The sequence below is a fragment of the Perca fluviatilis genome, unplaced genomic scaffold (genome assembly GCF_010015445.1).
Source record: "Perca fluviatilis unplaced genomic scaffold, GENO_Pfluv_1.0 PFLUV_unplaced_scaf_5, whole genome shotgun sequence".
Lineage (NCBI taxonomy): Eukaryota > Metazoa > Chordata > Actinopteri > Perciformes > Percidae > Perca > Perca fluviatilis.
The window spans coordinates 261,542-280,345 of record NW_024375726.1 but is presented as its reverse complement, the minus strand read 5'-3'; the positions used below and the strand labels follow the sequence as shown (position 1 = coordinate 280,345).

At 45.6% G+C, this 18,804-nt stretch overlaps 2 protein-coding genes across 3 annotated transcripts in view; both read right to left on the bottom strand.

Moving 5' to 3' along the window:
- Positions 1-4,157: 4,157 nt before the first annotated feature.
- LOC120555247 lies at positions 4,158-5,819 on the bottom strand. The gene is made up of 3 exons (XM_039793928.1): positions 5,500-5,819; positions 5,163-5,352; positions 4,158-4,992 (listed from the first exon to the last, which is right to left on the bottom strand). Exons 1-3 carry the CDS (start codon positions 5,817-5,819, stop codon positions 4,624-4,626), a joined length of 879 nt encoding a protein of 292 aa, XP_039649862.1. The 3' UTR covers positions 4,158-4,623.
- A 446-nt stretch (positions 5,820-6,265) lies between these two features.
- Positions 6,266-18,804, bottom strand: part of gcm2 (glial cells missing transcription factor 2) — a 25,341-nt gene continuing 12,802 nt past the window's right edge. The window contains exons 3-8 of one of the 2 annotated variants that reach the window (XM_039793934.1): positions 15,502-15,690; positions 13,048-13,160; positions 10,196-10,321; positions 9,527-9,783; positions 7,964-8,204; positions 6,266-7,239 (exon numbers count right to left, since the gene is read on the bottom strand). In XM_039793934.1, the coding sequence (XP_039649868.1) occupies positions 6,922-7,239; positions 7,964-8,204; positions 9,527-9,783; positions 10,196-10,321; positions 13,048-13,160; positions 15,502-15,690 (1,244 nt within the window). In that variant the 3' untranslated portion in view covers positions 6,266-6,921. The remainder of the gene's footprint in view (positions 7,240-7,963; positions 8,205-9,526; positions 9,784-10,195; positions 10,322-13,047; positions 13,161-15,501; positions 15,691-18,804) is intronic. The other variant, XM_039793935.1, reaches the window with a different exon arrangement.

Genomic DNA, 18,804 nt, shown 5'->3' with positions numbered 1-18,804 from the left:
TATTCTCGATGATGTGTCTGTTGATAGTATTGATGTCTCTGTGTTGATCTGTTGGTAATTATTGTTGATATTATTGATCTCTGTCTGTGATGTCTAATGATGATGATGTCATTGATGTCTCTATTATTGATGATATTATGATATTGATGATGATACATGATAGTATCTGTGTTGATGATGTCTCTGTTGATCTGTCCTGATGATGATGATGATATTAATTATTATTGATCCCTGATATTATTGATAATGATATGATCTAATTGATGATATTATTGATGATGATCTCTATTGATGATATGATGATGATGATATTATGATGTGTCTCTATTGATGATCTGTCTGTTATTGATATTATTATTATTATTGATGATCTCTATTGATGATATTGAATTAATGATGATGATGATGATGATGATGATGAAATGATATTAATGTGGTAATATTGATGATATTGATGATGATCTATTAATTATGTGTGATGATATTATTGATGATGATGATGATGATGATGATGTTTGTGTTTAGATAGATGTCAATGATGATAATCTCTAATGAATTAAGTCTAATGATGATGATGATGTGGAGTATATTATTATTAATATTATTGATCTCTATTATTATGTTAATTATTATTGTTAATGGTGTATTATTGTTGTTGTTATGATGGTTTTAATGTGTGTTATAAATGTTTTTGTTTATTTTTTGTTTGTTGGTATTGTGTTTTTATTGTTTTATTTTTTTTTTTTTTTTTGAGGTTTTTTGTGTTGTGTTTTTGTTATATTGTATATTGTTTTGTTGATACTATTGGTTTATTATTGTTTTGTATTATTGTTTCTTTTATATATTTTTTGTTTATACTTGTTTGTTTTGGTATTATTATTATTTAATTTTATTATTTAATTATTTTATTTTTTTTTTTGATGTTTTTTTTTTGAATTGTGTATTGTATTTTGTGAGTTATAATATTTTGTTTTTATATTTTATATTTTATAGTTTTATTAGTGTGTGTGTGTTTGTTGTGATATTGGCTGTTTTATATTTAATTGTGTGTATAAGGGGGGTTGTAGTGTGTGTGTGTGTGTGTGGTTGTGTGTGGTTTTGGTGTGTGAGGTGTGTGTGTGTGTGTGTGTGGTGTTGTATCGGTGTGTGTTGGGTTTATTTATTTTTTTTTTTTTTTTTTTTTTTTGTGTGTGTGTGTTACTGTGGATATAGGTTAATGTTAGTGTAAACTGAAAGAAGGAGTGAGTGATCGTAATGGAAGGTGTTGAGAGTATCTGAAGGTTTTACAGGTTCACAGTGAGGACAGTCCTTCTGTGGGTTGTGTGTGTTGTGTGTTGTGTGTGTGTGTGTGTGTGTTTTGTTGTGTGTTGTATTGTGTGTGTGTGTGTATTTTTTGTTCACAGCCTCCCTGACGTTCCTGTCAAAACAACATTTATTACTCATACCATCTGAAACCATCCAGACAACAAGCAGCACTTTGATCCTCTGCTGCAGCGTTCTCACTCTGAGGCTCCGGAACCACCCTAAAACACACTTCATTCAGAAACAGAAACTAAATAAACTCCACCAGACTCCATGTAAATAATCAGGACTTTTATCATCGTAAATCACACTTCATTCAAAGTGGACAGAAACTAAATCAAACTATCAAAAGCCGTCTTGGTTCATCTTTCCACTGTTCCAACAATCACCACTCTGGTTTGGTTGAAATAAACCCTTAATTCACCCATTTACATGTGGAGATATGCTGGCTCTATACACGCTAAAAGTCCTGATTATTTACATGGAGTCTGGTGGAGATATGCTGACTCTATACATGCTAAAAGTCCTGATTATTTACATGGAGTCTGGTGGAGATATGCTGACTCTATACATGCTAAAAGTCCTGATTATTTACATGGAGTCTGGTGGAGATATGCTGGCTCTATACATGCTAAAAGTCCTGATTATTTACATGGAGTCTGGTGGAGATATGCTGACTCTATACATGCTAAAAGTCCTGATTATTTACATGGAGTCTGGTGGAGATATGCTCTGCTCTATACATGCTAAAAGTCCCTGATTATTTACATGGAGTCTGGTGGAGATATGCTGGCTCTATACACGCTAGCTAAAGTCCTGATTATTTACATGGAGTCTGGTGGAGATATGCTGGCTCTATACACGCTAAAAGTCCTGATTATTTACATGGAGTCTGGTAGACTTTGGTGATGGTGATTTCGGGACTGCACTTTGTGACTTGCAGTTATGGTGCGTGTGTGTCCGTGTATGTGTGTGTGTGTGTGTGTGTGTGTGTGTGTGTGTGTGTGTGTGTGTGTGTGTGTGTGTGTGTGTGTGAGACAGAAACATGTGACACATCTCTTCAGTCAACGATCATTTATTAAGTTTGTTCATCCAGAAATATTTCAGTGTTTGATCCAAACTGCAGCTTCAATAAATAACCAAACGATGATTAGTAATAATCAGACCCTGATCTGATATATCAGCAGACTTTAGACCCTGATCTGATATATCAGCAGACTTTAGACCCTGATCTCATATATCAGCAGACTTTAGACCCTGATCTGATATATCAGCAGACTTTAGACCCTGATCTGATATATCAGCAGACTTTAGACCCTGATCTCATATATCAGCAGACTTTAGACCCTGATCTCATATATCAGCAGACTTTAGAGGTAACTTTTGGTTGAACTTGATCTAAATATCTCAGTCCTGACTCGTCGTGTTGAACGCCTCTCACAGCGAAAAACACGTGTCAAACATGTCGAAAATACAGAAAGCAACAAAAACATGGAAAGAAAACGTTGAAGAAACGTTGAAGAAACGTTTGGTTTGTTATCAGAAGACCAGAAGTTTCTCTCTTTAAATATTAAAGTCGTTGTAATGTAATTTATATAACGTATGAATAACCCTAAATGTTGTTAATGAGCCTGTGTGATGACGTCACCGGTCAGCTGTTGGTCTGGTTTATGGGATAGATTTGAGACAAATTATTTGGGAACAAAGTTTACCTACAAATGATTAATATTCATGAATATTTAACAAGTTGTGACAGTGTTCATGTGTGACGTATCGAGCTCTAATCTGACAACAACCTGGCTGTGATCAGTGACGGACTGGCCATCTGGAATTTGGGCAAATGCCAGAGGCGGGGGGGCCCCCTATGGGCCTTTCGCGGGCCTGGACCTGGCTATAGGCCCCTATTCTAGGCCCCTATAGGTGCGAATGCCCTATGGAGCTACGCTCAGAGTTTCATTTTCAATTTTATTTATAGTATCAATTCATAACAAGAATTATCTCAAGACACTTTACAGATAGAGTGTGGTCTAGACCTACTCTATAATTTACAAAGACCCAACAATTCCAGTAATTCAGCATGGGTCACTATGGGCCCCTATGGACCACTATGGACCACCATGGGCCACTATGGACCACTATGGGCCCCTATGGGCCACTATGGACCACTATGGGCCGCTATGGGCCACTAAGGGCCCCTAGAGGCCACTATGGGCCGCTATGGGCCACTAAGGGCCCCTATGGGCCACTATGGACCACCATGGGCCCCTATGGGCCACTATGGACCACTATGGGCCACTATGGACCACCATGGGCCACTATGGGCCCCTATGGACCCCTATGGGCCACTATGGACCACCATGGGCCACTATGGGCCACTATGGACCACCATGGGCCACTATGGGCCCCTATGGACCACCATGGGCCACTATGGACCACCATGGGCCACTATGGGCCCCTATGGGCCACTATGGACCACCACTGATAATTTTTATTTGGTTAATTTATTTCATTATTTCATGCATGCACAAATATTCTAGATTGTTCTGCGGCGAGTCCCTGATTTCCAAGCTAGGTTAGTGACAATACCAGGGCCAGTGTGGTGCTAACACCAGGGCCAGTGTGGTGCTAACACCAGGGCCAGTGTGGTGCTAACACCAGGGCCAGTGTGGTGCTAACACCAGGGCCAGTGTGGTGCTAACACCAGGGCCAGTGTGGTGCTAACACCAGGGCCAGTGTGGTGGTAACACCAGGGCCAGTGTGGTGCTAACACCGGCCAGTGTGGTGGTAGCACGGGCCAGTGTGGTGCTAACACCAGGGCGTGGGGCCAGTGTGGTGCACGGGGCGGGGTCACCAGGGCCAGTGTGGTGCTAACACCAGGGCCAGTGTGGTGGTAACACCAGGGCCAGTGTGGTGCTAACACCAGGGCCAGTGTGGTGCTAACACCAGGGCCAGTGTGGTGCTAACACCAGGGCCAGTGTGGTGCTAACACCAGGGCCAGTGTGGGCCAGTGTGGTGCTAACACCAGGGCCAGTGTGGTGGTAACACCAGGGCCAGTGTGGTGCTAACACCAGGGCCAGTGTGGTGGTAACACCAGGGCCAGTGTGGTGCTAACACCAGGGCCAGTGTGGGCCAGTGTGGTGCTAACACCAGGGCCAGTGTGGTGGTAACACCAGGGCCAGTGTGGGCCAGTGTGGTGGTAACACCAGGGCCAGTGTGGTGGTAACACCAGGGCCAGTGTGGTGGTAACACCAGGGCCAGTGTGGTGGTAACACCAGGGCCAGTGTGGTGGTAACACCAGGGCCAGTGTGGGCCAGTGTGGTGCTAACACCAGGGCCAGTGTGGTGGTAACACCAGGGCCAGTGTGGGCCAGTGTGGTGCTAACACCAGGGCCAGTGTGGTGGTAACACCAGGGCCAGTGTGGGCCAGTGTGGTGCTAACACCAGGGCCAGTGTGGTGGTAACACCGGGGCCAGTGTGGTGGTAACACCAGGGCCAGTGTGGGCCAGTGTGGTGCTAACACCAGGGCCAGTGTGGTGGTAACACCAGGGCCAGTGTGGTGGTAACACCAGGGCCAGTGTGGGCCAGTGTGGTGGTAACACCAGGGCCAGTGTGGTGGTAACACCGGGGCCAGTGTGGTGGTAACACCAGGGCCAGTGTGGGCCAGTGTGGTGCTAACACCAGGGCCAGTGTGGTGCTAACACCAGGGCCAGTGTGGTGGTAACACCAGGGCCAGTGTGGGCCAGTGTGGTGCTACCAGGCCAGTGTGGTAACCTGGGCAGTGTAGTGTGGAGCCAGTGTGGTGCCACCAGGGCCAGTGTGGTGAACACCAGGCCGTGTGGTGGTAACACCAGGGCCAGTGTGGTGGTAACACCAGGGCCAGTGTGGTGCTAACACCAGGGCCAGTGTGGTGGTAACACCAGGGCCAGTGTGGTGGTAACACCAGGGCCAGTGTGGTGGTAACACCAGGGCCAGTGTGGTGCTAACACCAGGGCCAGGTGGTGGCAACACCAGGGCCAGTGTGGTGGTACCACAGGGCCAGTGTGGTGGTAACCTACCAGGCCAGTGTGGGCCCAGTGTGGTGGTAACACCAGGGCCAGTGTGGGCAGTGTGGTGCTAACACCCAGGGCCAGTGTGGTGGTAACACCGGGGCCAGTGTGGTGGTAACACCAGGGCCAGTGTGGGCCAGTGTGGCTAACACCAGGCCAGTGTGGTGGTAACACCAGGGGCCAGTGTGGTGCTAACACCAGGGCCAGTGTGGTGGTAACACCAGGGCCAGTGTGGTGTAACACCAGGGGCCAGTGTGGTGGTAACACCAGGGGCCAGTGTGGTGTAACACCAGGGCCAGTGTGGGCCAGTGTGGTGGCAACACGGGGCCAGTGTGTGGTAACACCAGGGCCAGTGGAGGAGTATTGGTGCTAACACCGGGCAGTGTGGTGTGAACACCAGGGCCAGTGTGGTGCTAACACCGGGCCAGTGGTTTTGCCCCGTACCGGTATGCAATATACGCTGATTTTCCATGAGGTTACTGCTAGAAACATCATCACAGCTGATTACTGATTGGTTAAATATCGTTTCCATCGGTGATCATCACATCACACGTTCAGAGATCTAACTACCAGCTGGTGACCATATTCACCATGGGTCATGTGACATTATTTAATATTAACGTGTGGACGGAAACACGGCTTCTCCCTCTGAGGATCAGGAACGGGTGAATGAAGGATTTGTGGTCCAAATATATATATATATATATATATGTGTGTGTGTGTGTGTGTGTATATGTGTGTGTGTGTGTGTATATGTGTGTGTGTGTGTGTATATGTGTGTGTGTGTGTGTATGTGTGTGTGTGTGTGTGTATATATGTATTGTTATTGTGTGTGTATATGTGTGTATATGTGTGTGTGTGTGTGTGTATATGTGTGTGTGTGTGTGTGTGTATATGTTGTTGTGTGTGTGTGTATATGTGTGTGTGTGTGTGTGTGTGTGTGTGTGTGTATATATGTGTGTGTGTGTGTATGTGTGTGTGTGTGTGTGTATATGCTCTCTTCCCAGAGGAAGTCCATGAGAAGTGCTGAGAGCTGGAGGAGGACCTTCAGGCCTGATGATGTTTACTAGTTTAGTTTGGTTCTCTATAGTCTGTGGACAGATGCACTTCCTGTTTGTGTTGAAGCAATTGTTGTCATAGCAACAGAGACAGAGCGTATTAAGTCCCGCCCCCAGCGGGTGAGGGGGGGGGTGGGAACATCTCTCCTCTCTCCGTTGAAGGTTTCTCCTCTTTATTCCGTCTGCTAGCAAACAACAGAAAGATGTCTACAAGCTGCTGCGTGCTGATTGGTCAAGAACCCAAGAGAGATGTTTCCCCTCCAGTGGGCGGGACTTCCTCCAGTGGGCGGGGCTTCCAGAGTATGATGCTAGCGCTCTGTCTCTAGAAGCCTCCAGTGGGCGGGGCTTCCTCCAGTGGGCGGGGCTTCCAGAGTATGATGCTAGCGCTCTGTCTCTAGAAGCCTCCAGTGGGTGTGGCTTCCTCCAGTGGGCGTGGCTTCCTCCAGTGGGCGGGGCTTCCAGTTTATGACTCTGTCTCTATGGTTACAGCAGCAGAAGCCCCGGCGCTGCCCCCCCTCAGTACTCGTCGTAGCGGTACGTGTTGGGGTAGGCGTAGCGGTAGTCGTAGCCGTCGGCGCGCTCCGTCTTGGTCTCGGGGGGCTGGAAGGACAGAGACTTGATGACCCCCCCCGAGTCCTCGGTGACCTTGACCTCCGTGGAGTAGGTCGGCGAGGTGGCGTCCTCCAGCAGGGAGGGGCAGCCGGGGGGGCCCCCGGGCTTCTGGGGGGGGCAGGGCTGGTAGGACGGGAGGCCTGCCGGGGGCTTCGGACACGGCTGGTAGGAAACCTGATGGGGGGGGGGCAGGAAACGGGTTAATGGGACAGGAACAGGAAGCTGTAAACAGAAACACACATATACAGGAAACAGATTTACAGAAGCAGGGCGGGAGCAGCACAAGTAGGTCAGCCAATCAGAGTCAGTGAGGGACGGGGGGCTGATTGTGATTGGTTTAAAGAAATGCAAAACACCCAAAGAGATGGCTGTGAGAGACTATAGTCTACCTGTCTGTCTACCTGTCTGTCTGTCTGTCTCTAACATGTTTGTCTGTCTACCTGTCTCTCTACCTGTCTGTCTCTCTACCTGTCTGTCTGTCTTCCTGTCTGTTTGTCTGTCTCTAACCTGTCTGTCTGTCTACCTGTCTGTCTTTAACCTGTCTGTCTGTCTCTAACCTGTCTGTCTGTCGTCCTGGCTGTTTGTCTGTCTCTCTACCTGTCTGTCTACTTGTCTGTCTGTCTCTAACCTGTCTGTCTGTCCACCTGTCTGTCTACCTGTCTCTCTACCTGTCTGACTGTCTGTCTACCTGTCTGTCTCTCTACGTGTCTGTCTACCCGTCTACCCTTCTGTCTGTCTGTCTTCCTGTCTGTTTGTCTGTCTCTAACCTGTTTGTCTGTCTCTAACCTGTCTGTCTGTCTCTAACCTGTCTGTCTGTCTACCTGTCTGTTTGTCTGTCTCTAACCTGTCTGTCTGTCTGTCTTCCTGTCTGTTTGTCTGTCTCTAACCTGTCTGTCTGTCTCTAACATGTCTGTCTGTCTACCTGTCTGTCTGTGAGTGTTTCTACCTTAGTTGTCGTGGTGATGATGGTCTGTAGCGCTGCGGGAGACCCCGGGGCGTTGCCAGGGTAACGGCAGGGGTACTCGGCGCTGTAGTAGTGGGGGGGGTCATAGGGGGCGGAGCTCTTCAGCAGCTCCTTCCAGCCCGATGGGGGCTTCGTCTGGGGGGGGTCAAAGGTCCCGCACGCCGAGGGGAGGGGCCCCGAGGAAGACCCCGACGAAGAGGAGGAACCCAGGACCGGACCCACGCTGAAACAGAAACCAGGACCACGTTCAGACAGAAACCAGGACCACGTTCAGACCCGTTCCCACAGAAACCAGGACCACTTTAGACTTTAGACCCGTTCCCACGGAAACCAGGACCACTTTAGACCCGTTCCCACGGAAACCAGGACCACTTTAGACCCGTTCCCACGGAAACCAGGACCACTTTAGACCCGTTCCCACAGAAACCAGGACCACTTTAGACCCTTTCCCACGGAAACCAGGACTGTGCCATCTTTGGTGGGAGTTGCACATGCGCAGTACCTAGGTAAGGACTACTAGCCAGTCAGAAGCAGAGTATGAGGGCGTGCCCTGACAGTACCTAGGTAAGGACTACTAGCCAGTCAGAAGCAGAGTATGAGGCCCTGACAGTACCTAGGTAAGGACTACTAGCCAGTCAGAAGCAGAGTATGAGGGCCTGACAGTACCTAGGTAAGGACTACTAGCCAGTCAGAAGCAGAGTATGAGGGCGCCTGACAGTACCTAAGGTAAGGACTACTAGCCAGTCAGAAGCAGAGTATGAGGGCGGCCCTGACAGTACCCAGGTAAAGGACTACTAGCCAGTCAGAAGCAGAGTATAAGGGCCCTGACAGTACCTAGGTAAGGACTACTAGCCAGTCAGAAGCAGAGTATGAGGGCCCTGACAGTACCTAGGTAAGGACTACTAGCCAGTCAGAAGCAGAGTATGAGGGCGTGCCCTGACAGTACCTAGGTAAGGACTACTAGCCAGTCAGAAGCAGAGTATGAGGCGCCCTGACAGTACCTAGGTAAGACTACTAGCCAGTCAGAAGCAGAGTATGAGGGGCCCTGACAGTACCTAGGTAAGGACTACTAGCCAGTCAGAAGCAGAGTATGAGGGCCCTGACAGTACCTAGGTAAGGACTACTAGCCAGTCAGAAGCAGAGTTATGGGGGCCCTGACAGTACCTAGGTAAGGACTACTAGCCAGTCAGAAGCACAGTTGAGGGGCCCTGACAGTACCTAGGTAAGGACTACTAGCCAGTCAGGAGCAGAGTATGAGGGCCTGACAGTACCTAGGTAAGGACTACTAGCCAGTCAGAAGCAGAGTATGAGGGCCCTGACAGTACCTAGGTAAGGACTACTAGCCAGTCAGGAGCAGAGTGTGAGGGCCCTGACAGTACCTAGGTAAGGACTACTAGCCAGTCAGAAGCAGAGTATGAGGGCGTGCCCTGACAGTACCTAGGTAAGGACTACTAGCCAGTCAGAACCAGAGTATGAGGGCCCTGACAGTACCTAGGTAAGGACTACTAGCCAGTCAGGAGCAGAGTGTGATTGGTCTAAACGTACCGGGGGTCACAGAGCTCAGACGTCATGGGGTACGAAGGCGAGGGCAGGTACCCCTGGAAGTCGTAGCTGGGCCGGCCCATGTAGAGCCTGGGATTGGCTGGTTTCTGCAGGGTGGGCGGGGCCTCCCCTAGTGCATTGTGGGGGTTGTAGTAGGGCTCCGGGCTCTGGAATGCTGGGTAATGCTGCGGGAAGTTGGGCTCCATGAAGGAGAGTCTGTCTGACGGGTCGACACAGGACAGGAGGGCGGGGCCTAACGCCTGAAACAGGAAACAGGAAACAGATGAAGACATATCAAAACGTTGACGTGTTTACATTCTCTAATATTTTGTTTAATCTACTAAACAAGCCTTAAGAACAGCTGTTACACACACACACACACACACACACACACAACACACACACACACACACACACAACACAATACACACACACACACACACACACACACACACACACACACACATACACTGACACACACACACTGACACGACACACACACACACACCACACACACTGACAGAGACACACACACACACACACACACACACACACAACACACACACACACACACACACACACACACACACACACACACACACACACACACACACACACACACACACACACACACACACACACACACACACACACACACACACACTCTCTGACCTGTGTCTCTATGAGGCGTCTCTTCGGGGGGAATGGTGGCGAGCTGACTCGTCTCTTCACTGAACTTCTCCGAGCTTCAGTCTCAGACTTGGACTCCGGCCGCGGATGATCGTGGACTCCTTTAGCCTGGAGGACCCAGAACACACTGCTAGACTCTCTGGAGGACCCAGAACACACTGCTAGACTCTCTGGAGGACCCAGAACACACTGCTAGACTCTCTGGAGGACCCAGAACACACTGCTAGACTCTCTGGAGGACCCAGAACACACTGCTAGACTCTCTGGAGGACCCACAACACACTGCTAGACTCTCTGGAGGACCCACAACACACAGCTAGACTCTCTGGAGGACCCACAACACATGCTATTGAGGACCCAGAACACACTGCTAGACTCTCTGGAGGACCCACAACACACTGCTAGACTCTCTGGAGGACCCACAACACACTGCTAGACTCTCTGGAGGACCCACAACACACTGCTAGACTCTCTGGAGGACCCACAACACACTGCTAGACTCTCTGGAGGACCCACAACACACTGCTAGACTCTCTGGAGGACCCACAACACACTGCTAGACTCTCTGGAGGACCCACAACACACTGCTAGACTCTCTGGAGGGTAACTAAGTACATTTACTCAAGTACTGTACTTCAGTCCACATGTTGAGGTACTTTAGTTACTCCGCTACATTCATGTATCTGTTTATTATTATGGGATGTAAATGTGTTTATTATTATGGGATGTTGATCTGTTTATTATTATGGGATGTAACTGTGTTTATTATTATGGGATGTAACTGTGTTTATTATTATGGGATGTAAATGTGTTTATTATTATGGGATGTAAATGTGTTTATTATTATGGGATGTAAATGTGTTTATTATTATGGGATGTAAATGTGTTTATTATTATGGGATGTAAATGTGTTTATTATTATGGGATGTTGATCTGTTTATTATTATGGGATGTAAATGTGTTTATTATTATGGGATGTTGATCTGTTTATTATTATGGGATGTTGATCTGTTTATTATTATGGGATGTAACTGTGTTTATTATTATGGGATGTTGATCTGTTTATTATTATGGGATGTAACTGTGTTTATTATTATGGGATGTAACTGTGTTTATTATTATGGGATGTTGATCTGTTTATTATTATGGGATGTAAATGTGTTTATTATTATGGGATGTTGATCTGTTTATTATTATGGGATATGTGTTTTTATTATTATGGGATGTTGATCTGTTTATTATTATGGGATGTAAATGTGTTTATTATTGGATGTAAATGTGTTTATTATTATGGGATGTAAATGTGTTTATTATTATGGGATGTTGATCTGTTTATTATTATGGGATGTAACTGTGTTTATTATTATGGGATGTTGATCTGTTTATTATTATGGGATGTAAATGTGTTTATTATTATGGGATGCTGCTGTGTTTATTATTATGGGATGTTGATCTGTTTATTATTATGGGATGTAACTGTGTTTTATTATGGGATGTTGATCTGTTTATTATTATGGGATGTAACTGTGTTTATTATTATGGGATGTAACTGTGTTTATTATTATGGGATGTTGATCTGTTTATTATTATGGGATGTAAATGTGTTTATTATTATGGGATGTTGATCTGTTTATTATTATGGGATGTAACTGTGTTTATTATTATGGGATGTTGATCTGTTTATTATTATGGGATGTAAATGTGTTTATTATTATGGGATGTAAATGTGTTTATTATTATGGGATGTAAATGTGTTTATTATTATGGGATGTTGATCTGTTTATTATTATGGGATGTAACTGTGTTTATTATTATGGGATGTTGATCTGTTTATTATTATGGGATGTAAATGTGTTTATTATTATGGGATGTTGATCTGTTTATTATTATGGGATGTAACTGTGTTTATTATTATGGGATGTAAATCTGTTTATTATTATGGGATGTAAATGTGTTTATTATTATGGGATGTAAATGTGTTTATTATTATGGGATGTTGATCTGTTTATTATTATGGGATGTAACTGTGTTTATTATTATGGGATGTTGATCTGTTTATTATTATGGGATGTAACTGTGTTTATTATTATGGGATGTTGATCTGTTTATTATTATGGGATGTAACTGTGTTTATTATTATGGGATGTTGATCTGTTTATTATTATGGGATGTAACTGTGTTTATTATTATGGGATGTAACTGTGTTTATTATTATGGGATGTAACTGTGTTTATTATTATGGGATGTTGATCTGTTTATTATTATGGGATGTAAATGTGTTTATTATTATGGGATGTTGATCTGTTTATTATTATGGGATGTAAATGTGTTTATTATTATGGGATGTAAATGTGTTTATTATTATGGGATGTAACTGTGTTTATTATTATGGGATGGAACTGTGTTTATTATTATGGGATGTAAATGTGTTTATTATTATGGGATGTAACTGTGTTTATTATTATTAGGGATGGAACTGTGTTTGTTATATGGGATGTAAATGTGTTTATTATTATGGGATGTTGATCTGTTTATTATTATGGGATGTAAATGTGTTTATTATTATGGGATGTAAATGTGTTTATTATTATGGGATGTAACTGTGTTTATTATTATGGGATGGAACTGTGTTTATTATTATGGGATGTTGATCTGTTTATTATTATGGGATGTAACTGTGTTTATTATTATGGGATGTAAATGTGTTTATTATTATGGGATGTAAATGTGTTTATTATTATGGGATGTAACTGTGTTTATTATTATGGGATGGAACTGTGTTTATTATTATGGGATGTTGATCTGTTTATTATTATGGGATGTAAATGTGAGACCTGGAAGAAGATGGACTTTCCGTCGACTCTCCAGAAGTTGGTGACGGGGTAACCGCTGTGGCCGCGGCACGGCAGCAGCTCCAGAGTGCTGTTACAGCTCGGACACAGCTTCTCTGGAACACAAGGACACAGTCATCACACATCTGGAACACATCTGGAACACAAGGACACAGTCATCACACATCTGGAACACATCTGGAACACAAGGACACAGTCATCACACATCTGGAACACATTTGGAACACAAGGACACAGTCAGGACACAGTCAGGACACAGTCAGGACACATCTGGAACACATCTGGAACACAAGGACACAGTCATCACACATCTGGAACACATTTGGAACACAAGGACACAGTCAGGACACAGTCAGGACACATCTGGAACACATCTGGAACACAAGGACACAGTCAGGACACAGTCATCACACATCTGGAACACATCTGGAACACAAGGACACAGTCAGGACACAGTCATCACACATCTGGAACACATCTGGAACACAAGGACACAGTCATCACACATCTGGAACACAAGGACACAGTCAGGACACATCTGGAAACACAAGGACACAGTCAGGACACATCTGGAACACAAGGAGACAGTCAGGACACATCTGGAAACACAAGGACACAGTCAGGACACAGTCAGGACACATCTGGAAACACAAGGACACAGTCAGGACACATCTGGAAACACAAGGACACAGTCAGGACACATCTGGAACACATCTGGAACACATCTGGAACACAAGGAGACAGTCAGGACACATCTGGAAACAGAGAGACAGTCAGGACACATCTGGAAACACAAGGAGACAGTCAGGACACATCTGGAACACATCTGGAACACAAGGAGACAGTCAGGACACATCTGGAACACATCTGGAACACAAGGAGACAGTCAGGACACATCTGGAAACACAAGGAGACAGTCAGGACACATCTGGAAACACAAGGAGACAGTCAGGAAACATCTGGAACACAAGGAGACAGTCAGGAAACATCTGGAACACAAGGAGACAGTCAGGGCACACCTGAGTTACAGAGAGACAGTCAGGACACATCTTGAATACAAGGAGACAGTCAGGAAACATCTGGAAACACAGAGACAGTCAGGAAACATCTGGAACATAGAGACAGTCAGGAAACATCTGGAAACACAGAGACAGTCAGGAAACATCTGGAACATAGAGACAGTCAGGAAACATCTGGAAACACATACCTATAGGCCAGTAAGCCTACCGTCAGTGGGGATTTATATTTGCTAATAATACGTTGGAATCATGTTAAGACTTTTTAATTTTTTTTAAAAACTTTCAAAAATTAACAATAATTTGGAGGCCCCCCTGGACTGACTCGGAGGACCCCCTGGGGGTCCCGGACCCCCTGTTGAAGATCCCTGCGCTACAACACAAATACAAAGACAAATCGCAAATCATCCCCAATGAAATGGGAACTCTCTGCTGAGTTCAATGATACCTCACACTGTACGTCATTCAGTTCGTTAGCTGTCAAAGGGGGCGTGGCTAAAGCCTAAGGGGCGTGGCTAAACCATGACCAATGAAAACAGAAGTCTCTGCTGAGTTCAATGATACCTCACATAAGGGTCTACCTTAAACGGTTCAAATGTTATGAAAGGGGGCGTGGCCTGAGTGAGTGGGCGTGTGTTTGTATTTGTGTTGTAGTATTACTATCTGTGTTGGAGTATTAGTATCTGTGTTGTAGTATTAGTATCTGTGTTGGAGTATTAGTATCTGTGTTGTAGTACTATCTGTGTTGTAGTATTAGTATCTGTGTTGTAGTATTAGTATCTGTGTGTTGTGGTATTAGTATCTGTGTTGTAGTATTAGTATCTGTGTTGGAGTATTAGTATCTGTGTTGTAGTACTATCTGTGTTGTAGTATTAGTATCTGTGTGTTGTAGTATTAGTATCTGCGTGTTGTGGTATTAGTATCCGTGTTGTAGTATTAGTATCTGTGTTGGAGTATTAGTATCTGTGTTGGAGTATTGTAGTATTAGTATCTGTGTTGCAGTATTAGTATCTGTGTTGGAGTAGTAGTATCTGTGTTGTAGTATTAGTATCTGTGTTGGAGTATTAGTATCTGTGTTGTAGTATTAGTATCTGTGTTGGAGTATTAGTATCTGTGTTGTAGTATTAGTATCTGTGTTGTAGTATTAGTATCTGTGTTGTGGTATTAGTATCTGTGTTGTAGTATTAGAATGTATTAGTATCTGTGTTGTAGTATTAGTATCTGTGTTGTAGTATTAGTATGTATTAGTATCTGTGTTGTAGTATTAGTATGTATTAGTATCTGTGTTGTAGTATTAGTATCTGTGTTGTAGTATTAGTATCTGTGTTGTAGTATTAGTATGTATTAGTATCTGTGTTGTAGTATTAGTATTTGTGTTGTAGTATTAGTATCTGTGTACCACAGTGTTCTGGTTCCTTACTCTGCTGTTTCTGGCGGGCCTTGTCGCAGATGGCGGGGCGGAGCTGCAGCCTGGCGCCGTCGTGCAGCGTGCAGCCGCGGGAACACACGACCACGCCCAAACACGACTTCTTCAGGATCTGGCAGTTATGGTTGTTGGTGTTCCTCATGGCCCAGCCGGACAGATGTCTCTGGGCGTTCTTATCTTCAGCTGGACACAAACATCTCAACGTTAGTGGAACGTTACATCTACGTTACATTTACATAAACCTAACCAAACTGGAACTGGTTCGCCACGTTAACCACGTGGTTAAACCTAACCAAACTGGAACTGGTTCGCCACGTTAACCACATGGTTAAACCTAACCAAACTGGGACTGGTTCAACACGTTAACCACGTGGTTAAACCTAACCAAACTGGGACTGGTTCGCCACGTTAACCACGTGGTTAAACCCAACCAAACTGGGACTGGTTCACCACGTTAACCACGTGGTTAAACCTAACCAAACTGGGACCGGTTCACCACGTTAACCACGTGGTTAAACCTAACCAAACTGGAACTGGTTCACCACGTTAACCACGTGGTTAAACCTAACCAAACTGGAACTGGTTCAACCGTTAACCGATGGTTAAACCTAACCAAACTGGGACTGGTTCACCACGTTAACCACGTGGTTAAACCTAACCAAACTGGAACTGGTTCGCCACGTTAACCACGTGGTTAAACCTAACCAAACTGGAACTGGTTCGCCACGTTAACCACGTGGTTAAACCTAACCAAACTGGGACCGGTTCGCCACGTTAACCACGTGGTTAAACCTAACCAAACTGGGACTGGTTCACCACGTTAACCACGTGGTTAAACCTAACCAAACTGGGACCGGTTCACCACGTTAACCACGTGGTTAAACCTAACCAAACTGGGACCGGTTCACCACGTTAACCACGTGGTTAAACCTAACCAAACTGGAACTGGTTCACCGTTAACCGTGGTTAAACCTAACCAAACTGGGACCGGTTTGCCGTTAACTACGTGGTTAAACCTAACCAAACTGGGACGGTTCACGTTAACCCGCGTGGTTAAACCTAACCAAACTGGGACCGGTTCGCCACGTTAACCGTGGTTAAACCTAACCAAACTGGGACCGGTTCAACCGTTAACCGATGGTTAAACCTAACCAAACTGGGACCGGTTCACCATGTTAACCCGTGGTTAAACCTAACCAAACTGGAACTGGTTCAACGTTAACCACGTGGTTAAACCTAACCAAACTGGGAACGGTTCACCATGTTAACCACGTGGTTAAACCTAACCAAACTGGAACTGGTTCAACAGCGTTAACCACGTGGTTAAACCTAACCAAACTGGGACGGTTCGCCCGTTAACACGTGGTTAAACCTAACCAACTGGGACCGGTTCACCACGTTAACCGTGGTTAAACCTAACCAAACTGGGACCGGTTAAGCCCGCGTTAACCACGTGGTTAAACCTAACCAAACTGGAACTGGTTCAACACGTTAACCGTGGTTAAACCTAACCAAACTGGGACCGGTTAACCCACGTTATCCGTGGTTAAACATAACCAAACTGGGACGGTTCGCCGCGTTAACACGTGGTTAAACCTAACAAACTGGGACCGGTTCACGTTAACCATGGTTAAACCTACAAAACTGGGACGGTTCGCCACGTTAACCACGTGGTTAAACCTAACCAAACTGGGACCGGTTCGCACGTTAACCGTGGTTAAACCTAACCAAACTGGGACCGGTTCAACACGTTAACCGCGTGGTTAAACCTAACCAAACTGGGACCGGTTCACCATGTTAACCGCGTGGTTAAACCTAACCAAACTGGAACTGGTTCAACACGTTAACCACGTGGTTAAACCTAACCAAACTGGAACGGTTCACCATGTTAACCCGTGGTTAAACCTAACCAAACTGGAACTGGTTCAACACGTTAACCACGTGGTTAAACCTAACCAAACTGGGACGGTTCCCGCGTTAACCGTGGGTTAAACCTAACCAAACTGGGACCGGTTCGCCCGTTAACCATGGTTAAACCTAACCAAACTGGAACTGGTTCACCACGTTAACCAGTAGTTAAACCTAACCAAACTGGAACTGGTTCACCACGTTAACCACGTGGTTAAACCTAACCAAACTGGGACCGGTTTGCCGTTAACCGTTGTTTAAACTAACCAAACTGGGACTGGTTCACCGATCGCCGATAGTTAAACCTAACCAAACTGGGACCGGTTCACCACGTTAACCACGTGGTTAAACCTAACCAAACTGGGACCGGTTCACCACGTTAACCACGTGGTTAAACCTAACCAAACTGGGACTGGTTCACCACGTTAACCACGTGGTTAAACCTAACCAAACTGGGACCGGTTCACCACGTTAACCACGTGGTTAAACCTAACCAAACTGGGACCGGTTCACCACGTTAACCACGTGGTTAAACCTAACCAAACTGGGACCGGTTCAGCCCGCGTTAACCCGCGTGGTTAAACCTAACCAAACTGGGACCGGTTCAACACGTTAACCACGTGGTTAAACCTAACCAAACTGGGACCGGTTCACCATGTTAACCACGTGGTTAAACCTAACCAAACTGGAACTGGTTCAACACGTTAACCGCGTGGTTAAACCTAACCAACTGGGAACGGTTCACCATGTTAACCCGTGGTTAAACCTAACCAAACTGGAACTGGTTCAACCGTTAACCCGCGTGGTTAAACCTAACCAAACTGGGACGGTTCGCACGTTAACCACGTGGTTAAACCTAACAAACTGGGACCGGTTCACCACGTTAACCACGTGGTTAAACCTAACCAAACTGGGACCGGTTCGCCACGTTAACCACGTGGTTAAACCTAACCAAACTGGAACTGGTTCAACACGTTAACCACGTGGTTAAACCTAACCAAACTGGGACCGGTTAGCCCGCGTTAACCACGTGGTTAAACATAACCAAACTGGGACCGGTTCACCGTTAAACCGATGGTTAAACCTAATACAAACTGGGACCGGTTCGCCCGCGTTAACCACGTGGTTAAAACCTAACCAAACTGGGACCGGTTCGCCACGTTAACCACGTGGTTAAACCTAACCAAACTGGGACCGGTTCCCACGTTAACCGTGGTTAAACCTAACCAAACTGGGACCGGTTCAACCGTTAACCGTGGTTAAACCTAACCAAACTGGGACCGGTTCACCATGTTAACCGTGGTTAAACCTAACCAAACTGGAACTGGTTCAACCACGTTAACCAGTGGTTAAACCTAACCAAACTGGGAACGGTTCACCATGTTAACC